This window comes from Thunnus thynnus, chromosome 2 (genome assembly GCF_963924715.1).
Source record: "Thunnus thynnus chromosome 2, fThuThy2.1, whole genome shotgun sequence".
NCBI classification, from domain to species: domain Eukaryota; kingdom Metazoa; phylum Chordata; class Actinopteri; order Scombriformes; family Scombridae; genus Thunnus; species Thunnus thynnus.
The window spans coordinates 14,569,757-14,593,878 of NC_089518.1; the positions used below are offsets into that span (position 1 = coordinate 14,569,757).

At 43.4% G+C, this 24,122-nt stretch overlaps 1 protein-coding gene across 2 annotated transcripts in view; it reads right to left on the reverse strand.

Annotated features, from left to right (window-relative positions):
- The window catches only part of lmx1bb (LIM homeobox transcription factor 1, beta b), a 46,263-nt gene that overhangs the window by 21,121 nt on the left and 1,020 nt on the right, over positions 1-24,122 (reverse strand). Inside the window, exons 2-3 of one of the 2 annotated variants that reach the window (XM_067604846.1) lie at positions 23,920-24,042; positions 23,183-23,369 (exon numbers count right to left, since the gene is read on the reverse strand). In XM_067604846.1, coding sequence (XP_067460947.1) covers positions 23,183-23,369; positions 23,920-23,989 — 257 coding nt within the window. In that variant the 5' untranslated portion in view covers positions 23,990-24,042. Of the gene's footprint in view, positions 1-23,182; positions 23,370-23,919; positions 24,059-24,122 lie in introns of those variants that run through there. The other variant, XM_067604837.1, reaches the window with a different exon arrangement.

A 24,122-nucleotide genomic window follows, 5' to 3' on the forward strand; every position in this document is an offset into this window, starting at 1 on the left:
GTCACAATCAAGCTGCTGAGGTTAAAAGCGTCATTTTGTGGTGATTTGGGAGTCAGACTCTGTATCCTAGTACAGAACTAATTCAAAGCGCTAATGAACTTCTCCTGTGAATTTACAACAGTTGACAATCTGAATTCTCCTCATTATAACCACCTAGAATTTAAGGCTTTCTTTCCAGACACAAAGATTTTTGTTTCCCAGTGAAATGCAGAATCTTATTGAGCTCAGGAACAGCAAATTCCTTTAAAAACCATGAATAATCGTTGTGCATTTGATTCGAAATGAAACCGCTTTTAAAAGCAGTTGAGTGCATTGCCTCTGACCACCAACATTCCCCTTTAGATCACAGATATTAAGAAAAAATAATACTCTGGGAGGAGAGAACCTCAAGCTACAATCATATGAGCGTAGTTAGGGCTGCATTTAGCGATTATTTTGTTATCGATGAAATCTGCTTTTTATTTTCTCGATTAATCACTTGATCATTTGGTCTATGAAACACTAGAAAACACAAAAACAACGTTTATCACAATATCCTTGAGCCAAAGGGAACTTCATCAAATGTCTTATAATGTCAGTACTATGATATAAGAAAAGCAGCGAATGCTCCGAGAACATGAAACTATCCAGTTTTGGCTTGAAAAACAACTTAAACCAGTAGTTGATAATCAAAACAGTGGCAGATTAATTTTCTGTCGATTTAAATAACAGTCACTATGTTTTGTTTGTCATTGGCGAGTATTTAATGAGCAGACCAAACTGAGTCCACTCCTGAAACTGTCACAAAACCCAAAAGGGAGAGCTGAAGGCCGATAGCACCTCACATCATTCAAATCATGTCCATGCAAAGTGAGATGTACTCACGACACTGGCCGCTCCTCGGAGAGCCATATATGCAATTTGCGGAATAACTAAGGCTCGAAAATGTCTCATCCATAGGGACGCTCACAAGCAATAACACACAATATGAAAGACAGACAGCTAGATTGAATAGAGAGACAGCTAGACAGGCAGAGATCAAGTCCAATCCCGCTCCCGTCATCTGGCTGCATGTTCACAGGTCAGGCTTAGCTAATCTAATTCCTGGGCTTTCCCACAAAAAGCCAAGTGCCACTCAGGAGAAGTGGCAGGGAGAAAGAGGGGTTGGGAAGTGGATGTGGAGAGGGGAAGGGGTGGTGGTGGTGGTGGTGGTGGTGGTGGTGGGCTTGAATAATTATGAATCAGGGAGCTTAACCTTCTGGGGAGTTAATTTGAAGAGCACTGGGGATAGGGGAGTGGGACTTTATTTCCCTGGGGTGCCCCTAATGCCATTGTGAGGGAATGGAGAGATCAGGACACGCAGCAATATCGTGTCTGTTAGCCACCATATGACGAGCTGACCTCAGAGCCGTGCTCACAATCACACCTGCCGTCATCAGGGCTAATTTGTTAAACATATCAATAGCGCTCTGCTGGCCTTTTCTCTGCCACACTGGACCACTGAATCAGCCGCCACGCTGAGTGACAACATGCGACCCCTCCGCTGCAACCCCCCCCTCCCCCTCCCGCCCCCCCATCTCCACCAACAGACACATCAAGACACATAGACGCTTACAGTCTATGGGCTTACACAAGCGCTGTCCTTTTTTTTTTTTGCAAGAAACATTCAAGAGGTTAGAAGATAATGAAGGCACAACCATATAAATCAATTTTATATCTGTTGGCTCTTATTCAACAATTTCATGCCAACCTCTGAATGTATTACACCTACTAAAAGCGTATTTAAACACACGACTTCTTCTTTGCCTCTACCAGCCGGCCCACATGCACAGTAAGCAGGGAGAGACACAAACTGAAGGACGGGGGGAAGACAAAGAGGGGATAGAGACACAAACCGAGGGTTAGATAAATCACAGCATGCAAAGAAATGATACTTTGCAGCCCTTGGCTCTGTGAGGGCTGTGAGCTGGAATTCTTTTATTTGGAGTGGGGCCTCTGTCCCAGGCTCTCTCCGGGAGAGTCTCCTGTCATGTTTGCAGCGTGGAGGTTGAGAGATTGGCTGGCTAGCTGCTGGCTAGCTGCTGGCTGACTGAGCGGCTGGCTGGCAGAAAGACCCTGTTGTGTGGCTGTGGCAGAAGCAGCCTATGGCAGCGCAGACCTCGACATCTGGATACAGTTTGCTGGGAGCACACTCAGACAGGCCTGACTCTGCCAAGGGGAATCTCAACCCTTTGATTCCTACTCCCATGGTCCGCTCTAATTGTCATCCCTCATTATTTAGTCAAAGGTGGAGGGATGAATCATAAACTATTACAGAGAAATGACATTTCCTGCTCCGAGAGAAATCCTCCTCATTCTCGCTCCCCCTCTCATCTCAGCTGATAAGAGCAATGAATTTTATACACGGCTAGAGTGCAAACATCTCTCATCTCCGCTCGTATCATTAAGATTTGGCCGAGAGGGTTTGTGTTCTGAAACCACAAATGATGCAAGAGGAGAAGAGTGTGAGTTGCAGCTGATTTGATGACAGTCCTCAATTAGAGGAGGGATATTTGCTGTCAGAGACGTCTATACGAAATAAGAGCCCATGTTCAAACTGGGCTTTAACAGTAGCAATTGCAGGGATTACTGCAAATACAAGCAACATGTTTTCTGCTGTATATAAAAGCACATATGGTAACACTGCAGAGAGCTTCATAAAGATCTTTTTGGATTGGATAATGAGAAATATTGACAATCTGAAATAAGATCATTTCAGACTGTCAACTAATAATATATTGCTAATACAGACAGAACACATTAAACTTAATGAGCGTCTTCACTCTGTCTGTACTGTAATTAGACTCTTAACAAGATAATTGTACATTTTATTGTTTATCTAAACTTCAAACTCAACCTGTATTGCAACTTTTAAATTTAACTCTCTCACTTGAATCTGTCGCAACAAAAAAAAAAATCATTATTTCTCATCGCGTAGTAATCGGGAGAAGAGTAATCAGGACAAAAAATTACCAAAAAAATCAATGTAGAAAACAGTTCAATAATTAAAATGATTGTTTTTTTTTTGTTGTTGTCATTTTCACCTGTCAATTTACCACCAATAATGAATGTGACATTACAAATGCGTAACACTGTCATTTGTGGTTATTCTCAACAGCAACAGCAGAGTCTAGTCAATAATTTGGGCTGTAATGACAGCTGTGTGTCTTGTGTGCAGCACCCGGCCAAGTGAGAACAACTTTTGTGATCTAATGCTGGCCTCACACTAGAGGATAATTGGACAGATTTTTGGTCCCATTCACCCCTCCCGACAATTGCAGGGGTTGTTCTCAATTTGAGCGAGCGAGCTGACTGGGAAGTGTCACCGACCGGATATTGCGCACTCGTGTAGAACAGAAACATGGCTGCCAACGGCGCAAAGAGGACTTTTGTCTCCCGAGCCCGGCGGACAGTAGAAAAAGGAGGACGAGCTTGTGGAATTATGGGAACAGTATGAGTTAGCTTGTGGCAGTAGCTTGCACTAGCCCCTGTTTTTATTTGGTGCAAAACACAGCACACACAAGTGCAACCAGCTGACAATGACAGCCCGCCTCCATGTTTATTTTTTTCTAAAGTCACGTTTGATTACGCAAGTTTCTGTGGGAGCTGCCTATGACACCTTATTTTTTTTTCCCCACCTGCATTCCACAAAGACCTGCCCTACTCTGCCTCTGATTGGCTGGTACTTGTTGACTTTGTTGGTTAGGGTTAGGGTAAAAATACCAGGATCAGAGCCAATCAGAGGCAGAGTAGGGGCGGGTCTTCACAAAACGCAGGTGGGTAAACACTTCAATGACACATGACATCCTGTCTGTCATTCAGTCAACACAGATCATTCAATCTTTTTTTGAGGATTTTTATCTGAAACCGAGAAGAAGTAGTGTTGGTCTTTGAAGTGCTTCACAGATCTCCTCTATCCACGCTTTCTCAACCAAAACCAAGTTTCAGTGACATGTGCTACTTACTGTACATTTGCAGCAATGCTGAATGGTTTAGGATGAGAAAGATGTCTATCAGTCCCTTCTCTCTTACCCTGCTCTGACTGTTGTTTTTATAGCAGCCATCATTCACTCATCACCAGCTACATGAGCCATTTTTTCCTACTGAATGTTAAGCCTACCATCAGATTAAGCAGTTTCTGATTTCAGCACTAATTGTGCACGTCCACTTAAGAAGCTGACAGCTTGGCGAATGAGGAGGCTTGCAGGCCTCTGCAGCACGACACTCATCCATCACAGCCTAACCGATTGCATCCCTCTGAAGGCTCAACACGCTAACACCATTAGCTCTACTGCTGGGCATCTAACTAGCACATCACTCACACAGCTACATGCTAACAGCATTACAGCTAATGCTGCCCCTCTAACTAACACATCCATCATAGGGCTAGAAATCCTACGGCTCTACTGAAACACGTGGAACCACACTGTCTCTCGGAGACAATCACCCATATTATTTTGCCTCTGTTGCTTTTGTTGCTCTGCTACTAATACCCTCATTTGTCTCTGAAGATGCTGAATGCCACTGAAAGAAAGTTGTTTTGATTCTGTTTTGTTCTGCCCACAACAGATCCGGGCGTATGGTTGAATATGCATGCCTCAGTGAAGGGAGCCATTCAAATCCGATTATGATTTCATATTTCACAAAGACAGTACACCACTAGGATGATTTTTAATTAGAACCAGAATCAGTAAAAAGAATGGGGCATGGAGACAATAAAATGAGGAATGCATTCATCCATGAGATGATTCTCTAGCTTTATTTAAGATCTGTGCCAATGTGCTAACAGCATTAATGAAGTTATAAAGAATTATGAGGGGAAATCAAATTTGCCTTGCCACTTGAGCGCCACTAAAATGCCAAACAATAAACTACCAGATTGCAAATTAGATCAGTAAAAATATCAAACACATTGCGGTGCAGGGAAATCCATAATTGCATTTAGTGCCTAGCCTCTCCTGGGGGAAGAGACACTAAAGATCATCAGCAGGCTACACGAGAGCCGCTATTGACAGAGCGGTAAAAATCGACAGGCTAACTAAATAAACACTTCAGGCTCCATTAAATATTCAACGGCTGAGATTTGACAGTCTAGCGTGCCTGCCTCTCCCCATCGTCTCCATTGGCTTCTCGCTGCAGCACATCTTCTCCCTGTCTCCCCTCCCCTCCATCCCCTCCTCCCTCCCCCCTCCCTCCCCCCATCCTCTCCCCTGTGACTCCTGACAGCAATAAATGATGCGGTGCCTGAGGGCGCTGCTCCAGTGGGAGACCTGGGAGGATAGAGCAGGAGAGCAAAAGAAATAAAGGGGAGACAGCCTATGACCAATGGCCATTAACCAAGGACTGAGACAGGGCCCTATGACATCCACTGACACCCCACCCCGTCAACACACTCTCATTCTCTCAGGCAGACGCACACACATATATATACACTGTTACAAACCTGATACACCACAGCTCCTTTCTCTCTCCCTTTTGTTGTTTATGTTTTAATACCACAAAGACAGCTGAGCCAGAATGCTCTGTATATACAGACCAGTAGTAAGATGGTTTCCTCTTTCACCCTGCAAACTTAATCATAATCAAACAGTTTATCCCGTGCGTTTGAAACAAAACTGGCACCTAGAAAGAGGTGAAAAACCCCTTCCACTCATATGCCGTCTAAACTCCTGCTGCCTCTTGACAGGATCATATGCATTCATCTGCCGTGGTGAGCCGAGCGAGGTTATGCAAATGAGAGATGACAGTGTTATTGTGTGAGGAATATCAATGGAGTAATTACTGTTCCATGTCGGGCTATTGGCCCTCTGCTGCCGCGCCCAGCCAGCGTGCTTCATTTCTCAGCCGCCCTCTCAGGGGAGAGATGAGCGGCGTGCTCTGGAGAGCAGAGCTAATAATGGCAGCTCGGATACAGGCAAGGCTTAGACGAGCCCCGGGGTCCTGAGCTGCAGACTGCTAAACGTTGCAGGGGTCTCAGGAGAGCCCCCCAGCAAAGATGAAATGATTAAAAAACCACCCAACCTGACTGACAAGCTGACCAGCCACCTATAACTCTTTGTGCAGCAGGTCAAAGCACCAGCGTTCGTTTCAGTCATAACAGCTGGGTGACCTTTTTGGACATTAGCTGTCTGCCTGATAATGATTCTTAGTAGAGAGTTTTAGAGACAAAGGGGGGGAAAAAAAGCAATATTGGCAATGAGAGGAAATGTTCCAGCTAGTTAACTAGGAGAAATGTACCGCACACACTGCAACACAGCGAGTTTTTCAAATGAATCAAATAGATTAAAGTGATTTATAAATTTAAAAGTGATAGAGATAAGTAAATATAAAATCATCCCGTAAGTGCTTTGCCTCACTGACACTGTTTGTAAGATCATAATGATCTGGTCTGGCTTTTTTTTTTTTTTTTCTCTTTTCTTTTAGTGTCTTGGCAGCCGTCCAATGAGCAAACTCCTTTGGCATGTAAGTGTCATCAAATTTAAAGCTCAAATTTGTTGGGGTGTTGAACAAAGCGCTCCTCTCAACGTGTGAACGCGGCGACTGCCTGTAACATGTCAACTTTATCATCCTTTACATGTGAGGGATTGTCTAATAAATAAAAACGGTAAGAGGCCATAAGTTCACCTGATGGGGAGAAGGCAATGTGAAGGGAAACTTCAAAGAACGAAGGATGGTACAGGCCCCGGAGCTGTGAATTAACATACCAGGCAGGAGGAATGTTTCTCCCACACACCTTAGTGAAGCGGCAATCTAATCACTTTTCTTCTTTAAAAAAAAAAACAAAAAACAAAAAGAAAATTCCTTATTTGCGTATTTGTTCATAATTCTGTTGATGTTTTGCATGCATTTAGTGCAGCTAAAGATACTAAATGTTATATTTTTCAGGCTTTATAAGGTATATTAATATTACATATTAGTTATTACATACAAATTTACAGCTTTAGTGCTAAAATATACAAAGGACTGACAAACCTTAATGTCCGATAAAATCTTATAATCCCAGATATACAACTGTCTGCACCTCCTAATATCTGTGTCACGATCTGGGGCGTTGTTCCAAGACAGACGGCGGATGAAAAAGGAGGTTCATGTGCTGCACTTGCACCTTCACACCATTCATTTCCAGGTCAGGTGCACCTCTCGCAGTGTCCAGACACCTCATACATCTTGCAGGAGAGGACCAGCTTATCTCCATACTTATCTGCACAGTAATAATTCCCACTTAAAGCTGTAGCCTCTAGCAAATGGCTGGACAGGAAGGGAATCGCAGGCCCGGGTGGTACACCACTCCCACTCCTCGCAGAACTCCTACAGGCTTCACTGAGATGCTACCATAGAAAATACCATACAAAACCTCCTGAAAAACACTCCGAAAACCTGATTTGAATGTCCGATGTGACCCAAACAAAAACAAATATATGATTTAACATCCCTTAAGGTTAGAATAAGTGAATATTTATTAACATTACCCTGAGAGAAATCTGGCCTTGAGGTAGGTGGGAGCCCAGTTTGTGAACACACCCAGCTAAAGCAGTCAACTCAATCAGCCGTTCCTGGTCGACGAGCACCAGAGAGAGCCCAAGCTGAGCGACAGAAGTGAGTCATACACAAGGCTCTTGTCTGACGCTAAAATACTTTCCCTTGTACAGACAGAGGGCCGCTGAGCCTCCTCCCCCCCTCTCTCCAAAAACCCAGAAATTCACTGAGAATGAAAAAGTCAAACACAATTTTCATCCAATCAGTGTCTTATTTCAATCCTGGACAAGATGGAGAAAATAACACAACAGCAATATAAAGTTCCAGAAAAAGATCTACTGTATATTTGTGGTGTGAAATCTCAAATGCTCCTCTCCCTTCCTCACTGCTATTGTTTTTTTAACTTAACTGGCCTGTTTTTTGGGGGGTGCTTGGAGGCTGTTTTTCACAGCAATAAAGAACAGCATGACAGAAATCTGCTTCTCCCTGACATGGTTTCTAGATGTCATAAATCGGATTGTATGACTAACTGGCTGTTTTGTTTATTATTCCTGTTTCTTTGCTTAATGTCCTTTCAACAGAGCTTTGATCCTGCTAACCTTATGGATCCTCACCATAAACACTTACCTTCTGAAGACATTTTTATCACCCTGAGGCTTGATGCCAGGCATCTGCGCGGAAGTGGAGCAACAGATAAACTTGACAGTTACCAGCAAGGGCAAAGAGGACAACAGACTCTCGGAGTGAAATGTTTTAAACTCCTCCATCGCTTTCAGGGTGGTTTTGGACTATTGTGAGCTGTAGATTTGGCATGAAGAGATATCATGCGTGTCTTTTTTGATCTGTTGTGCTGTTTAAACATGTGACTATCTTATAATAGTTAAAGCTAATACAACATATACGTGGGGGACTTTTGTCTCCCCCTTCTGGCGGAGAGCGTCACTACAAAAATACTGTCAACATGTGCTTACGTCATAGGCTACGCTGTAGCCTACTCGCTACCGTTGGATGAATTGCCATGAGCGTCACACAACCCCCCGTGAAATGACTCATTTCACTATCAGAATTTGATCCATTTGGTCTGATAACATTTGGAAAGTCTAGAAGAGCTGCACAATTCAATTATTTTATCCCCATTCGAGTTAGCAGAGGGCTAACTGGAGGCTAGCCGGCTTGGCCTGTGGAAGTCTCTGGGTGCGCATTCAAACAGCCAGTGCGGGAATGTCACTCCCGACATGAGATTTAAAAACTCTGTAAACTGTGAAATGCAGAGAGATTTATCTTGCCCTGATAGGCTTAAATCAGAATTGTGTGAACTCCTTTGGCGGGAGCTTGAATGTAACATTCACTTCTATGTAAAAGTTCTTCACTGCAGGTTAATGAAAACACCACAAGCCCTGATGTTTTGGATTGCAAATTACAACTCAGATGTTATTTTAAACTGAAAACACACCACCGCCGCAGCACTTCATATGATGAGTGTCAAGTGCCGCCCCTAGCATCAATAGGAAGTGTCATGCTGCAGTGCATCGATATAGTAGTTACCTGGATTTAACTCCAGTACTATGAGTACAGCACGGGACAACAAAATGCCATGGGTGCAATGGGTTGCCCATTGCAGTTGTCTATTTTTGATTAATAACTTGAAAAAATAATAGTCTAAGCAGTATAAGCAGCAGATCAATCAACAATTAATTAATTTTTAGTAGATACAGGCACAAGTGAACTAGTTCAAACTACAGTGAAAACCGCTTATAGTGATCATGGTTACAGTGATCAACAGTTTATATGGATCAAAAAGCTTGGGACAGAATCATTCCTATGCAAATGCTGTTTAAATAATTCACTTATAGTAATCAAATAGTTTGCTTACAGTGTTCATTTTGGGTCTTTTCATACATAAAAACATATGGAAATTTTTTTTTACTTTACTCTCATGATACACGTATGATGTGTACTTGTTTACTGTGATACGTACTGTGTTTTGGCCTTTACGCCATAAAAACATCACATTATTCCATTTCAAGCTCGTATAAACATACTGTAGCCGATGTCCACATCCAACCAGATACATCCAAATTTACGCTATTATTGGTAAAACATGGATCCTTAAGATTCGAATTATGTAATGATTTTTAATATATTCACACTGACACACACGAACCCTGCATGTCTGAGCACACATGCGAACACACAAACCACCCGTGAATACGCAATCATTGCCAGTGATGTTTCTGTGAGCAGGAGACCACAGGAATTGTTTATCACTGCGAATCAGAGTGACTAATCAGAAGCAGGCTGTTTCTTCTTGAACCTGCGCGAGGTCGAGATGTTTCCTCATCCCACACTGAGACACGAACGTGCCACAGCATGACCTGCCCCTCTCTCTCTTCCTCAGTACCTCGCCAACCCCGGTCCCGGCTCCAAATCCGAAGGGACACTCTGTGATGTTCTGTTATCCCAGCGAGACTACAAACATCCATGCTGTGGGGTAGCATAACGCAGGGAACCGTGCCTTACTCAAGACAAATGTTCCCTTTTGTTCTGGTTTATTTATCCCACCCTTAATCTTAATAATTAGCAGATAATGCATATTCTTTCCACTCTTTCTCTCAGCCATGAGTTCATACTTGGGTATATCAAAGACGCAAACTAATAATTATGGTAAATAAAAAGATAAAAAAAAAAAAAAAAAAAATCCAGCAACTAGAAAGAAGGGAATGAAATGTGATTGCTAGGCAAAGTAAGAGTTTCCATTAGCATTTGCCAAAGCACCATTAAATGTTATGGGCACATCAAGGCCCACAGAGCATGTTGGTCAGCACAGTGGGAGTATGACATCTTACACTGTGCAGGGCCTCATTCTGGACCATGCAGACAGCTTCAAAAGAACTTAACCATCAGGAAAAACAGTCTGAAAGTCTAAACCACACAGCAACAGCACCACTCACAACTAGATAAAGGCTGAACTGACTTGCCCTTGGGGAAGAGTGTAATGCTTGATGTATTATAGTTAGTTACGCAACATCTCTTTGATATAAACAACAACAACAAGCTGATCATAATATCCAGGCGAGGGCCAAATGCCGTTAACGGAGAGAAAAAGGCTGACTTCTACAGAAATAATGACGCAGAGCTAAGGCACTGAGATAAGAGCGATGGAGCTCCGTTGCCCATGAGGGATGTTTCAAAGCCACTCGAACGCTTGTCAGTGCAGTTTATTACTTCCTTGAAATATCTGTAAAAGAGGAACCATTGAGCAAAAGAAAACTGTTTAAGAGCTGGGGGTGTAAATCTCTTTTAATGCTGCTGATCCGTGTGTTAGTGCCGCTTCCAGAAACCGCTCGCTGTTTCTCCTTCCTTACAGTTCCCTCATTACGCATCGTCTGGGAGAAATGGCTACCTTTTCACTTCGCCTTCTCAAATATTGCAAACTATAAGCGGTTTTCAAAGTTATAACTGCCGGGGCTGTGTCTGCCAAGAGTCTGTCGTTTGTACTTAGTCCCCCCCCCCAACCCCCCCCCACCCCTTACTCTTTATTTCTGTGGCTGTTGGTTAAGAGGAGCCATGTCACAAAGCCAAAGTTGTGACATACAGAGGCATGCTGTTGTAGTATAAACTTGATATAAATATTTGTGATACAGTGAGAACATCCTACAGCGGATCGTGACGGCTATTGGATGACTAGCGTTCCATAGTCGACTTCGTTCAAGGACTCATTGTGATGTAGAAATAAATGTTGTTTTTTTTCTCCTGTGTGTTTTCTTCCAGCGAGGATAGATTTTGACACGAGTCCTGAAGGCCTCCATCTCTTCCCCCAGGTTAGGTTAGTTCCTGGTGGGATGTTTTTGTGCGGAGAGGCCACCTCTCTTTCTTATCTTCCTGTCATCTCTGTGGGACGGCAGGGCACGACTCCTACTCTGGCTCCAGAACCACAGGCTTCCCCTGGACACCAAACCGCCGCTCCACACTAGATATACTTTTTGAGAGGATGGTTGTTTAGGGTGTGTCAGAGCTTATTAGAGCCAGAATGTGTGAAAAAAACAGAGCCGGGTCAAACGGTATTTGCAAATATGTTTTTATGGGTTGTTTCGCTCCGACCGAGTGCCAGCAGAGCGGGATTTACCACATAAGGAAGTGCAGGCAGACAGAAAATATGGACAATCATGTGAAAATAAGTGAAGGTCAATTTGGTGTTTTTGTGATCGACAGCTTACCTAATACTATCTGAAGTTTGGTAAACCACAACACAATGATATTTGAATTTGGATTTTAAAAAATGGCACTAAAGAATATTCATCCAACCAGTCATGTACCATTATTTTGAAGAGGAAGTTGCTCCTTGTACTTGTGTACATATATATCCTATACTTGTGTACATATATATCATATTTCTGCCCCTTACAGCAACATGACATGACTCTTCCCACCGTTTACTGCCAGTAATGACGACCTTTTAGTGGCCCTCAAGACATAATGATTGCTAAAATATATGCAAACAGAAGTAAATGTGGTTATTAGGAGATTACACCATTTGAAAAGAAGAAGGAGAAACAGTGAGCATTGCTCATTCCTATGTATAAGTTGTGGTGAGGCTAAAGCCTATAATAAAATCATGAATGGCAGCATGTGTGTAGATAGTCCCTCACATAGACATACTTGTGGGCAAAAAGAAAAACATACGCCGCGCACTGAGGCACTGGACCTGCATGCAGCTCGGAGAATGTTAATAAGGATTATGGTTAATGTACTTATGATATTCGTAGCAAAGGCCAAGCGAGTTTTGCCACTGTCTTTGAAGAGGCCGAGGCTTCTGCCAAGTAACACCAACTTTCATGTTTACCTTGTGAAAAAAAAATGTTTCTCTGTGTCAAATTTAACTAAAAGAGAGTGTAGCTTAAATGAGTCAGAACTCTCAACGGGAATAGATAGAAATTCCTCCTCTGTCAGACAGAACCGGGCTGTAAGTGCTGTAGTAATTTTTTGAACATGTTCGCCATAAAGAGATGCTGATGCCAGAGAGCGTGCTGTGACCCTGCTGACCTTTGCGCCTGCTGCCTGGCTTCTGGATAGTGTAAGCAGCATCCAGCTGAAAGCTATGTTTCCAAGGAGAGATGGACCAATTAATCTGATTATAGTCGCAAATCCTCCGACATGTGTAGGCCTGTCCGTGGCCATGTGCAGTGCAGATGTGTGTCCATGTGTAAGCATGTATGTACCTGTGTGTGTGTGTGTGTGTATGAGATAATGTGATCCGCAGAGCGAAGGTATTGCTCCATGTGTACGCACAAAATCCTATATGTTGGCTGAAAATATAGTATGAGCCGCGAGATTTATGAAGTACTTTGAGTGACATTTTGGAAACATTTATCAATCTGATAAATGAGAATGGGTTTTGCCAGAAAAAAAAAATGGATGCAAGGGAGATGTAACTGTATGCAAATACACGCTGCGGGTGAACTGTCGTTCCTCGGAAGTCAGAGAGCAACAGTTAAAAGTACCTGAAATGAAATACCGGGGCGAAATCGTAAACCATCTGTCAAAGCTTTCGCGGTCTGTTTAAAAACACAACACCCGAGCACTAACAGGCTTTAAACGGCCCCTTTTCATTGGCATGGCTATGAATATGCCTATTCTGAGGGTGATCCTTTCATTTTCAAGCCGCAGATCTGAGTCAGTCACAGCTCCGCTTTCCGGCAAGACTCGGCGTATGTTTGTGCCACTGACTGCAGCCTGTGCCGAGGGGCGGGAGGAAGTGGAACGAGGAGCTGACAGACAGGCCCTGATACTGCGCTTCCACCACAGGCCAATCCCCAGCTAACCCCTGTGCTGACAGCCAGGATGTAGCACTCATCCACAGGCCACAGCCCAGGCTCTGGGGCCCAGGAAAGGAGAGCAAGGAGAGCAGGGAGAGGGCCGGTCGGCTGATGATAGAGAGAGAGAGAGAGAGAGAGGGAGAGAGAGAGTGGGAGGCGGGGGTGGCTGGTGGTTTGGGTGGCACGCACCGCTTTCTGCCTCCAGAGCAGCACGACCAAGAGGAGAATCCACAGACTGTGTCGCCTGCCAACAGCATGTCCAATGCCTGGCCGAGTGACAGACCCACTACACACACACACATACACACACACACACACACATACACACATAAGCTGACACACATACGGCTACACACATGCGAGCCAGTTCACACAGGAATGCACAAAACACGATTAAACGCAAAGTAAAAGCTGGAACCCATAAGATGCCATGAGATAAACATGGTTAGGTATTAAGAAACTGCAAAAACACAGACATGAAGACACGTTCACGCCACAAACACTTACAGTGGCATTTTTCCTAAGACCAGATTTTCTGGTTACTTTACAGACTCAAGTTTGAGGGTGAAACCGTCAAACACAGACATAACAGATGAAGGCCTCATTGTATTTTTTACTGCCAGTGTGTCATTACTGACATTAAAAGTCATGTGAAACATTCATCTAGAAAAGAGCGAAGACAGCAATGACACTTTGGGTAGTTTAACCTCTCAAGCTACATGTAATTGATAACATGACCTCATCAAAACTTCAGCTCTCTGATATTTGTTGCGAGACAGAGCATTGGAACCATTCGACTGCGAGTCAATAAATAATGTAGTCCTTGTCGGTGCTATGCAGAAGCACAGTGGAGTGATGAAGGTTGAGAGGCCACTGGTGACCCCGGCTGCACGCTGCGAGAGGGCTCCGCTCAGAGCCAGAGCTGTCTCTCCAGCTGGGATCACAACACAACGTCGGAGCTCTGGTTTCAGAGCACTACTCCGGCCCGGGGCTGGGACGGCACTCCCCTGTGTGGTTGGGCCTGCAGGGCCAAACGTGAGGCAGACAGACACCCAGGGGGGTCAGTGGGCCCACGCAACCCACCCATTCTCAGGAGGAGGCAGTGACAAGCATAGAGGCCAAAGACTGATTGGGGCGGCCTCAGACTACAGCTTTGCTTTTTTTTTTTTTTTTTAAGTGCTGAGTTTGAGTTTGCATCAAGCCTCAGCCTACTGCAGCTATTTCTGTTCTACGGGGTCTCCACTGAACTGGCCCCAGAGGCGGATTCTGTGCATAAATAATGTTGCTATGAGGCCATGAGGTTGAATCAAACAATAACTATAGGCCAGAGGAGAAAATTTAGATGAATAGTGCAAACAACTCAGCCCTCACCTGCAGCAACACATTTTTCTTATCAAGGCAACCGAATAGAAATCTCCGTCCAGAGAGCACTATAAAATCACATATACGCAAAAAAACACTTTGAAAAATCTTTATGTTTTATCCCCTTATCCATCCCTTTCAGAGACACCAGATCATTTTGCAGCGTTCAGGAGTCGTGGAATTTCCCAAGAAGACGTATTGTAGCAGCTTTCAGGGAAATATTAATATCCAGCCGGCAGAGGAAAGGTAAAGGGAGAGGAGAAAGGATTGGGGCGTACAGCAGGGGGGTGGGGTACAGACGATCAGTATCATGGCATGGTACCTGATGATAAAATGCTTCTACTATTTCAACTCTTTCCAACCCCCCCCCCCCGGTGCACAGTTACCTTTACTGTGTGCCACCTTTTTATGCAGAACGTAGCGGCGTGGTGTTGCAGTTCTCCTAAGGAATACTGTGGTGCCTGAGTGGAGGGCGTTCAGGATGTCATCCTCTCTGCACTCTACCCACACACACACACACACACACACACACTACCCTGTCATCACGGCTGCACTGCAGATTCTCCACATCTGCCTTGCCTTACACTGGTTAGCCCTGCTCTTACCAAGCCCCCCCATCATCATCTCTGCCTCCCCTCCCACGTCTCCACTCCCCCATCAGGATCATCCAAATATTTCCCCTCGCTGCTTTTTGAAGCTTCCATGGGTCACGGGACCCCATGCACAAATCATGCTGGCTTGCCGTGGGGGGGCCGGTCAGAGAGGACGGGAGTGAGTCAGACTCATAGAAACCCAATCTGCACTGTTTTCATACGGGGGTTATTTTTCTTGCCAAGGCAGCCATCACCAATCAGCAGCTGGTTCTAAACAGTGAGTTTTAGGGAGCTCTCGAGCTAGATGCTGGTCCTGGCAGCTGATTTCAACCATATTCCCCTGTCACACCAGCAGGAGAGACGGAGAGTAAATTCAGAGAGCCTGACAGCCTGCAGTGGTTTAACACAGGGATTAGCCCCAAATACATAGCTCTGGGTTTATGTTGATGGATGGATAACCGAATGCATCTCATTGTTTGCAATAAAACATAGATGTTAGTTTTAACACTGTGACACAACACTTGCTGTGGTGCTGAATTATGATCTACTGAGAAAGAGACCTGACACATGCAGCCACCGGTTTTGGAAATGCAACTTGTATAAAATAATCAGCTCTACAGCGTGTTGGGCACATGAGCTTCGCTACCTAATGCAGAATTCTCATAACAGGCTGCAAGAATATTGGACAGGCCCCTAAAACCAGGCTAGTAAACAGGATAGACAGAGAAGGATGAGCCGGTGTGGACCTTCCCTCCCACCTGCAGAGCACACCAGCTCAGGGTGAGAGGAGATGCTGGGCAGGAATCTGCAGTGCTGGTTAAAGTAATCACATTGGTCTCACTGCATCTGATCTGCAGTCTAACAGACTTCCAAACAGTTGAATGAGTAAATAAAGTGCCCCAGGGGACTCCCGCTGGAGATGGATTACCACAAGGGTGCACACACAAAGGAGCTGAAGCCCCACAACCCGATGTGAGCTGCAGACAAAAGCCAGCGTTGGACCTCGACCAGGGAACCGGCAAACTTTATTAATCTCATCCTAGACTGAACCTCCTGCTATTGCAATCCGTGCTCTCATAGACAGGCGAATGATCTGTTATGAGCAGGTACAAACTCTAAAACGACTGCGCTCGTGTGTTTGTGTTTGCAAACATGTGCATTTGTGTTTAAGACGGCGTATTTATGTTTGTGTGCATGTGCTCGTGCAAACATTTGAACATACTGTACCGCGGATGCACAAATGCGCTAACGTGTGTGTGTGTGTGTATGTGCTTGCGTGAGTGTATATGCGTCCGCTCGAGTGCATAGACCACATAAGATGAGTCTCATGCTCACTTGGCTGTGGAGGCTGGGTCTGGAGGGGACTAAGGGCCGTGGCATTCTGCAGCCCCATCCCACCCCGGCCCCATTCTTCCCTCTTTCTGGGCCTGACACAAATAAAAGGATTAGGAGCCCCCGTTTCCGTCAGACCCTCCATTCAAGACAAAGCTCCGACCAGCTTAGTGTCACACTTAATGATAAAAGTGCAAATCTCTGTCAGTCACTTTGGGCAGGAATACCGGTATTTGGGGGCTAATCTCATTTGATGAAGATTAAAAGGGGTAAAAAAAAAAAAAAAAAGAAAAACAAGACAAAGAAATGTGTTTTGTCGCATCTGTACAAACATCTATACTGCTGGAAATCAGATTTGACATGCGGCAACAAAGACGAGCAAAGATGTGCTGAAATGTATCTTTAAAATACAGAAAGTTATCGTGAGGCAACAGAAGAGATCTTAGATTAGAAACAAAGAAAGGAGAAGAGAGAGGAAGCAAGTGTACACACGCACACACACACACACACACACACACACACACATGCGCCCACACCCTCAAAAAACCTGGGGTGTATGTAGACAAACTCACTGCTCTGCCCATTCTCGTGTAGAGCTAGAATGTGTGACGTGAGTGTGAGAGTAAGCCTTGGGCACACAACAGTCTGAATGCAGCACTTGCCACTATGATGCCAGTCCTCTCTAGTGTATCTGTGAAAAGCCTACGTGTTGGAAAAACATTCCAGAGTGGGATCACATATACACAGTTGGGGCCAGCAGCGATACTGTGAGCCAGCAGCAGAGGCCATGTCTCAATTTCTCAAGCACGTTCGACCAGGCTGCCTGAAGAAACAAGTGTGGGCTATTTCCAAACCAACGCAGTTTAACGGGAGCAAAGCGAGACAAATGCATCTGAAATGTAATTAGAAATGCTGTAAATGTGCAGAAATCATTTTTTAAAAGTCTGACTTTCACCGATGACCCGTAAATAGAGTTTGGAATAAAAAATTTCAGCGCAGAGCAAAAAAAAAAAAAAAAAATCAAGCCACTAAAATATGTTCATTCTCCTGATTTAAACATGTAAATCTGGCAAATTGAAATTGAAAACATTTGCTGAGTGTGTATATTTCTCTGCTGGCTACTTTAAGAAGCCTATTACAGTATTTCACAGATTTAGCCAAAATCTAATTTGTAAATTGCATTTAATGGTTTGTGGTTGCCTTCCTTTTTGTTATGAAGAGTTGTCATGCTGTGAAAATAAACCTGAAGGCCCGAGGACTTGGAGCCAGTAATGAAAATCACTGCGTTGCCGAGCCGAAGGCTTTCTCTCCACCGTCACTGATTAGCATTGCCGATTGACTGACATGTCCCACTGGCTGCCTAACAGCCGGCTTTAGGAGATGAGGTTAAATTGTGGCTACCAACAAATTGCATGCTTGAGTTCCTCTGCACCCCTCTGCTATCATCCAGTGTAATGTGAGCACACCAGGCAGATCCCTCTGCAGATCCTTCTCCTCCCCTGCACTACAGCTCCCCCACACAAAGCCACAGAGACCTCTTTCCACATCCCTCGCCACCAGTCTGGCCTCTAAAGTGGTGATGGGCATTACCGTGGCTGAGCCTCTGTGGCTTCCCATAGCGTCCTGCAAAGTGCTTTGTGTTCCAACTGCTGCTACACACACTACTATGCTTATAGCCCCCACCCCCCACCCACCCACACACACACACACACACACTCCACACCCACTTAAACACACAAACATACAGCGGAAATGCCTTTACAAAAATAAACCTTAATGAAATCACCTGATTTAATAACCTAACTGCTTTCACTGAAGATTTACGGACAGTATTGCGACAAAATGAGATAGCAGACTGGATCTTTTATGGATGTAGCTGGTATCAAATTTGTGACAGCGCTATTCATATACATACCAGAGTTCATGTAAAACAATACGCTTAAATCAAATATTTATCACTCAAAGAAGCTCTATGTGGGAACCGGAAAGAGCAAAAACAGAGAGTTGGAAGATGGAGCTAGTGATGCAAATAAATACCACTCCAACAGGTCTTTTAATGGGTCTAGAGGTGTTGGGGGGGAACAGTTAGCAAACCATGAGATGACAGATGATGCATCCTAGTATGCTGCTGGGACAGGCCGAGCCATGTTGACATAAAACCCAATACTTCCTTACAGAGGAACGAGGCCAGCTTCAGCTAGCTCCTTGCCGAGCACTAAAAATCCCAGCAAGCTGAAGCAATATTATCCGGCTTAGTGTTTCTAACATTAGATTTGTCTCTCTATAGTGGTCCTCTTTTATTTACCCAAGAGCGGTGGCTAAAGACACATTTTTATCCTTTTTAGGGGAGAATTATATATATATTAAAAAGCTATAAGCTATGCTATACTATAGCTGAAAGTTAGAAAGTCTTCCACAGAGGAAGGTACACCCTCAGATCAGCCTACAGAGCTGCTTGGTTATTTTTCTGAAATACTTTAGCAGGCGCGAGGACAGTCTTTAATTAACTACAAACCTACCCGGCTGGGTTGACAACACAAAGCACATCCATTTTTATTTATGTATTTGTTTTTTTTTTTGGCGTGTATGAGTGTTCACAAAGTGCCAGGCCACTTGGGAGTGTCCTAGAGTGAGTAAAACACACACACACACACACACATACACACACACGGTGTGCTAACACAGAAACCCAGCCGTCAGCATCTATCCGGCACACTGCTGCAGCGTCCCAAGCACAGCTAATTAAAAAACAACAATTTCACAGGAGGGCACTCCAAACAGTTCTAAAAAGCACCTCTCAGCACACCGGGGGATCGCCCGGCGTACATGGGAGGTGAGACAGGTTCTGGGAGCTCCGCTTTTATGGCTTCATCACCGCTAGCTGTGTTTTTCTACTACTCACACTACCGTGACCTGAATTTCATATTGCTTACAACATGCTGAATTACAAAATTTGGGGAAAAAAAATCTGCATGCTGATGTATTTGGATAAGTTACAAACAAAATATTGTAAAATAACATTTTACTAAAGGGTAAAGCTTTATAAAGTGTAGAAGAAATCCACTCTGGAATGCAAGATTTAAAGCTGCATGCTGCATAATATAGTAAGTTAATGTTATGTTTGTAGATGGAGCCCATGGCAGTTTCTAACAAGGCAGTCCATTACAGGGGTGTTGTCCAACACTTCGGCCAAGTGATAGCCTTATTACATGGCTCCTTTCAAAGCATCTGCTTGGTTAGAGGAAAGGTCCCTCTGGGGGAAAAGATCGCCTTCTTTCTAATGATGTATAATTGACCTCCAAACACCAGGGCACAACAAACTCTCTCGGGGTGGTGTAATTCCACTCTACCTTTTACATACCGCCCGTCTCGTTCAAGCTTGTTCCTCCTCTACGGCTACGGCTCCTGTCCAACTGACTGCTCTGCCTGTTTGCCTTCATTTTTTATCAAACTGGCTCTAAAAACATTTTCGCAAAAGGCAGCGCTATATTCGTGTCATTTCTCCTCTTCCAAAAAACATATTTACATTTATTTTCCTATTTGGAGAATATATCTGACGTCTGACCTGTACATCTGTGTGTTTTTTTTTTTTCCCTAAATCTTGCAGGAAAATGAAAGCCATCGAAACTATTTCTTGTTCACATAAATACCAATTGCTCTATATTCATATCCAGACAAGGACGATAAACATGGGTCAGCTGCATGACATAAAAAGAGGAAAACATATGGGATAAAGGCTAATAAAATCCAATCTTGTTACTATATAATTGCACCATATGGAGCAAGATGGGCTGAACTGTGTTGGTGGGAGTTTTAATAACACGGTACACAATTGTTTTCCCCCGTCTGCACTTAAACCTGTTCCAAAGGTGTGAAAAAAGACTGCTTGCCAATTCCTTGATTTATTATAGCCAGTGAGAGCTGATTACGGGGCATGAATCAGTTGCTGTAGGAATGTAATTAGGCACGTAGACCTCTGTAAGGCTAGGAGCTCTCTTCGCAGCCCAAAGCAGTTTGTGGGCTGACAAATGCATCTTAAATGGGTGTCATAAAAGTCAAAAACGTGCCAATTACATCTTTAAGTATCCCATCAATGCAAATGAAATAAACAGAAAAAAAGGGATACTTCTGTCTGTGTGATGGAGGGACCCTCCAGCTAGTTTTTAAGGAAGGAGGGGTTAAAAAAAAAAAAAAAAAAGTGGGAGACGGAAGGTGAAGAATTAAAAGATGTGATGAATAACAGTGTGTGAGAGCAGGACGGCGCCCAGCGGGTTGTTGTGTTTGGCTGGAACGATCGGACGTGCCACACAAGCTCACAGCATTTAAAATACCAAAGGTAGCAAAGTATAGGGGGAAACGGTCAGTTATATACCAAATATAGCTCTACAAAGGCATATCAGCCAAATGTCAGGAAAGAATATTATTTGGAAGCAAAATAGACCCCGTCTGTCTCTGTATGTTTATCTCTGTCTTCATTCTTTACACACACAAAACAAATAGAAAACTACAAGTGAACTGTGGTAAAAAACAGGCATGAGAAAGAGATCCTTCTTCTCTGGCCGGACCGTCTCAGCTTCCAGCCACCTCTGAGCCGTGACGCCGTGACTCCGGTATCCCATAGTTACTGCTATGAATTTTCCATTGTTATCAGCCGGACTACACTCCTGTCACAAAGCTGGATGAATGGCACACATGGCAATAGATGTAACTCTTTGTTGCCGGCGAGGTATCTAGCAGAGAGCCATAATGTCCCGGTAATCGAAGTAGAATTGTTAAAAAGGCCCAACACAAAAAGCTGAAAATTCAGTGACAAGCATGAAAAGCGCTCATGCGATGAGAAACACAGGGCACCCCAGGGTCCTCACAGGCCAAAACAGCAACCCTCAGCACTGTTACTTCCTCAATATTTGCCTCACTATATCTGCCATCTCTGCTGCTTTTATGTGATAATCTACTAACTCAATTTACTCATTTATCTCACTCTGTACTTAATGGATGTAATGATGTTTTTTTTTTTTTACTCTGTGAAAATATAACTGTAATTTATAATGGATTTAAAAAGCTTCCCAAAATAAGTTTAATTTGCAATTTAAAGTTTTATTTCATTTAGTTATTGCTTGTATTTACTATAAAAAAAATCCTGCAATATTCTTGTTTATTTATAATGAGTGAAATTATTATTGTTAGTAGAATTCACATATTTTTATTTTATTTTATTTTTATTTTGTTGCTGTAAATTCTGCAGGACAAATGATCAAATTACCAATTTGTATTTAACTACATTGTTCTGCTGCTTTAACTCAATTAAAGTCCAAATAACTTCCAAAAAAAAAAGAAAAAAAAAAAAGATTTAAATGTTTTCAAACTGTGAAACTTCCACTTCAATGAATAAATTAATGCCATTAAAACCTGTTTGTGTGTGTGTGTGTGTGTGTGAGTGTGTGTGTGTGTGTGTGTGTGTGTGTGTGTATGTGTGTGTGTGTGTTTGTGGCTGTGTGTGTGTTCTTGAGTTGCATGTGCAAGTTGGAATTATTTTTTTCTTTCTAAATCCACAATAACGTGTTGAGCCTCGCAGGTAGACAAACTCCCTATAGAGGCAGAAATGTAGATGTTTTTCATTCAACTGTTAAATGCTTGTCATGTCGCATATGCCGAATGCTAAAAAAACCCCATCATATCCAATACAACTAAATAAAATAAAATACAACTAAATAAAATAAAAATCAAATCATCCAAAAACTAAAATAAAAAATGCAACGTCCAGATAAATAAAACCTATAAACCCCTGATGAGGCGGTAGATTTATAAAATAAGCCTGATCGGAAAGTAAATGTAAACTGCGCTGTGGGTTCACAGTCTGAATGGAAATCTATAGAAAAAAAATGTTTTTCATGTTTTGAAAGGTAGGGGAAGGCCTCGTGATGTAACCAGGAAATAAGTGACATACAGCGGAATAAAAAACCGAGACTCTCCGCCTGCACATTCTCGGGCCTGAGTGGGATCGCAGCTTTTCGTGATAAACGCAATCGTCCTGAAGAGACAAATGTGGAAATACCGTGGGCCACTGTGACAATAATAAAGCCAAAGCGTATGACAAGAATATATATGACCACTAATACGTGCGTGCGTGCGTCCTCCAGCCAGTGCGCGCGCGCTCTGCAAACATTTCCATATTCCAGATTCATAAATCAAATATGTTGAAGTGAAATTATCTAATTTAATTACGCTTCTTCCTCTTGCACTTTTTTTTTCCCTTTTCCAAGAGACATGTCAATCTTGAATACGGCGGAATAAATCCATGACAACAGGTTCATTTGTGTCATGTCTCCATTTTTTTTTTTTTTTAAACAAACTTGAATAAATTCTATCAAATTTAAACACGGCTTCACACTAGCTGGATGACTTGCTCAGACGGTTTTTTTTTTTTTTAACACAGTGAGTGAGACATACACAAAGGCCTACAGGCCAGCCAAAGCCATCACAGTGTCTTTTTGAACCACTGCACACATCAACCAAAGCATCTTAAGAAATGCAAAAGGAAAAAAAAAAAAAAAGGGAGTCCCCCCTTCTCTGAATTGTGCTTACTGTTGGTAGTCGTGTTTGCAGTAAAGTTTCCTTTCTCTGAAGTAACAGCTGGTGGTGAGAGGCTGTTGACACACGGTGCACTGCAAACACTCCTCATGCCATGAGGAATCGTTGACTCTCATCAAGAAGCGGTCGGAGATGGGACGCTGGCATCCTTCACACACGGATGGATGATGACATTCAGTCCCTAGAAAAAAAAAAGAAAAAAAAAATAGCAGCAGAGGAGTTGTATTTACAGGGCCCGCCAGGAAAAGCGAGACAGGGCCTGAATCACGGGGCTGCAATGTCTGATAAAATGCTGCGAAGCGTTACAGGCCTTAACAGGCTCTTCATAGAGATTCATTCAGGTGTGTGATATTAGACTCAATTTAAAAAAGCAGCTTTAAATGGTTGGATTTGATATTTTCTATCCAATAAGACCAGCTCATTACATCGCTCACCCAACCTTTTAGATGCATGGATCACTCAGGATGCGTTTCTTTGACAGTTATACGAGGATAAAACCACACTTGCCATTATTAGCTATGCTGTTTTAACCGTTTGCATGCGTAAATATGAGCTTTCAGTGGGTTTTGCCTTGTAAAAAAAAGGTGAGAAACGTGTCAGGAAACTAAAGAGCAGCGGGCATAAGGCAGTGGCATCCAGACATAAATAACAGTCTGGTGTTTGACTTGCAGCTCGCAGTTCAGAGTGACTTGCAGAGGTTTCACTAAAGGTGGAGGAAGAAGAAAACTCACCGAGCATGATTCCGAGCGTGGCTTGTCCCGATCGCAGGGGATGATCTTCAATTTTTATGCCGTCCAGCATGATGCACGTCTCGGACTGTTCTCCCGCGGAGAGGCGCTCCAGTGACACCAGACCTGTTGCAATATCCATAAGAACACGGATCAGACTGGACAAGAAAAAAATCCCGAATGTGGGCACAACAACAAGCAAAAAA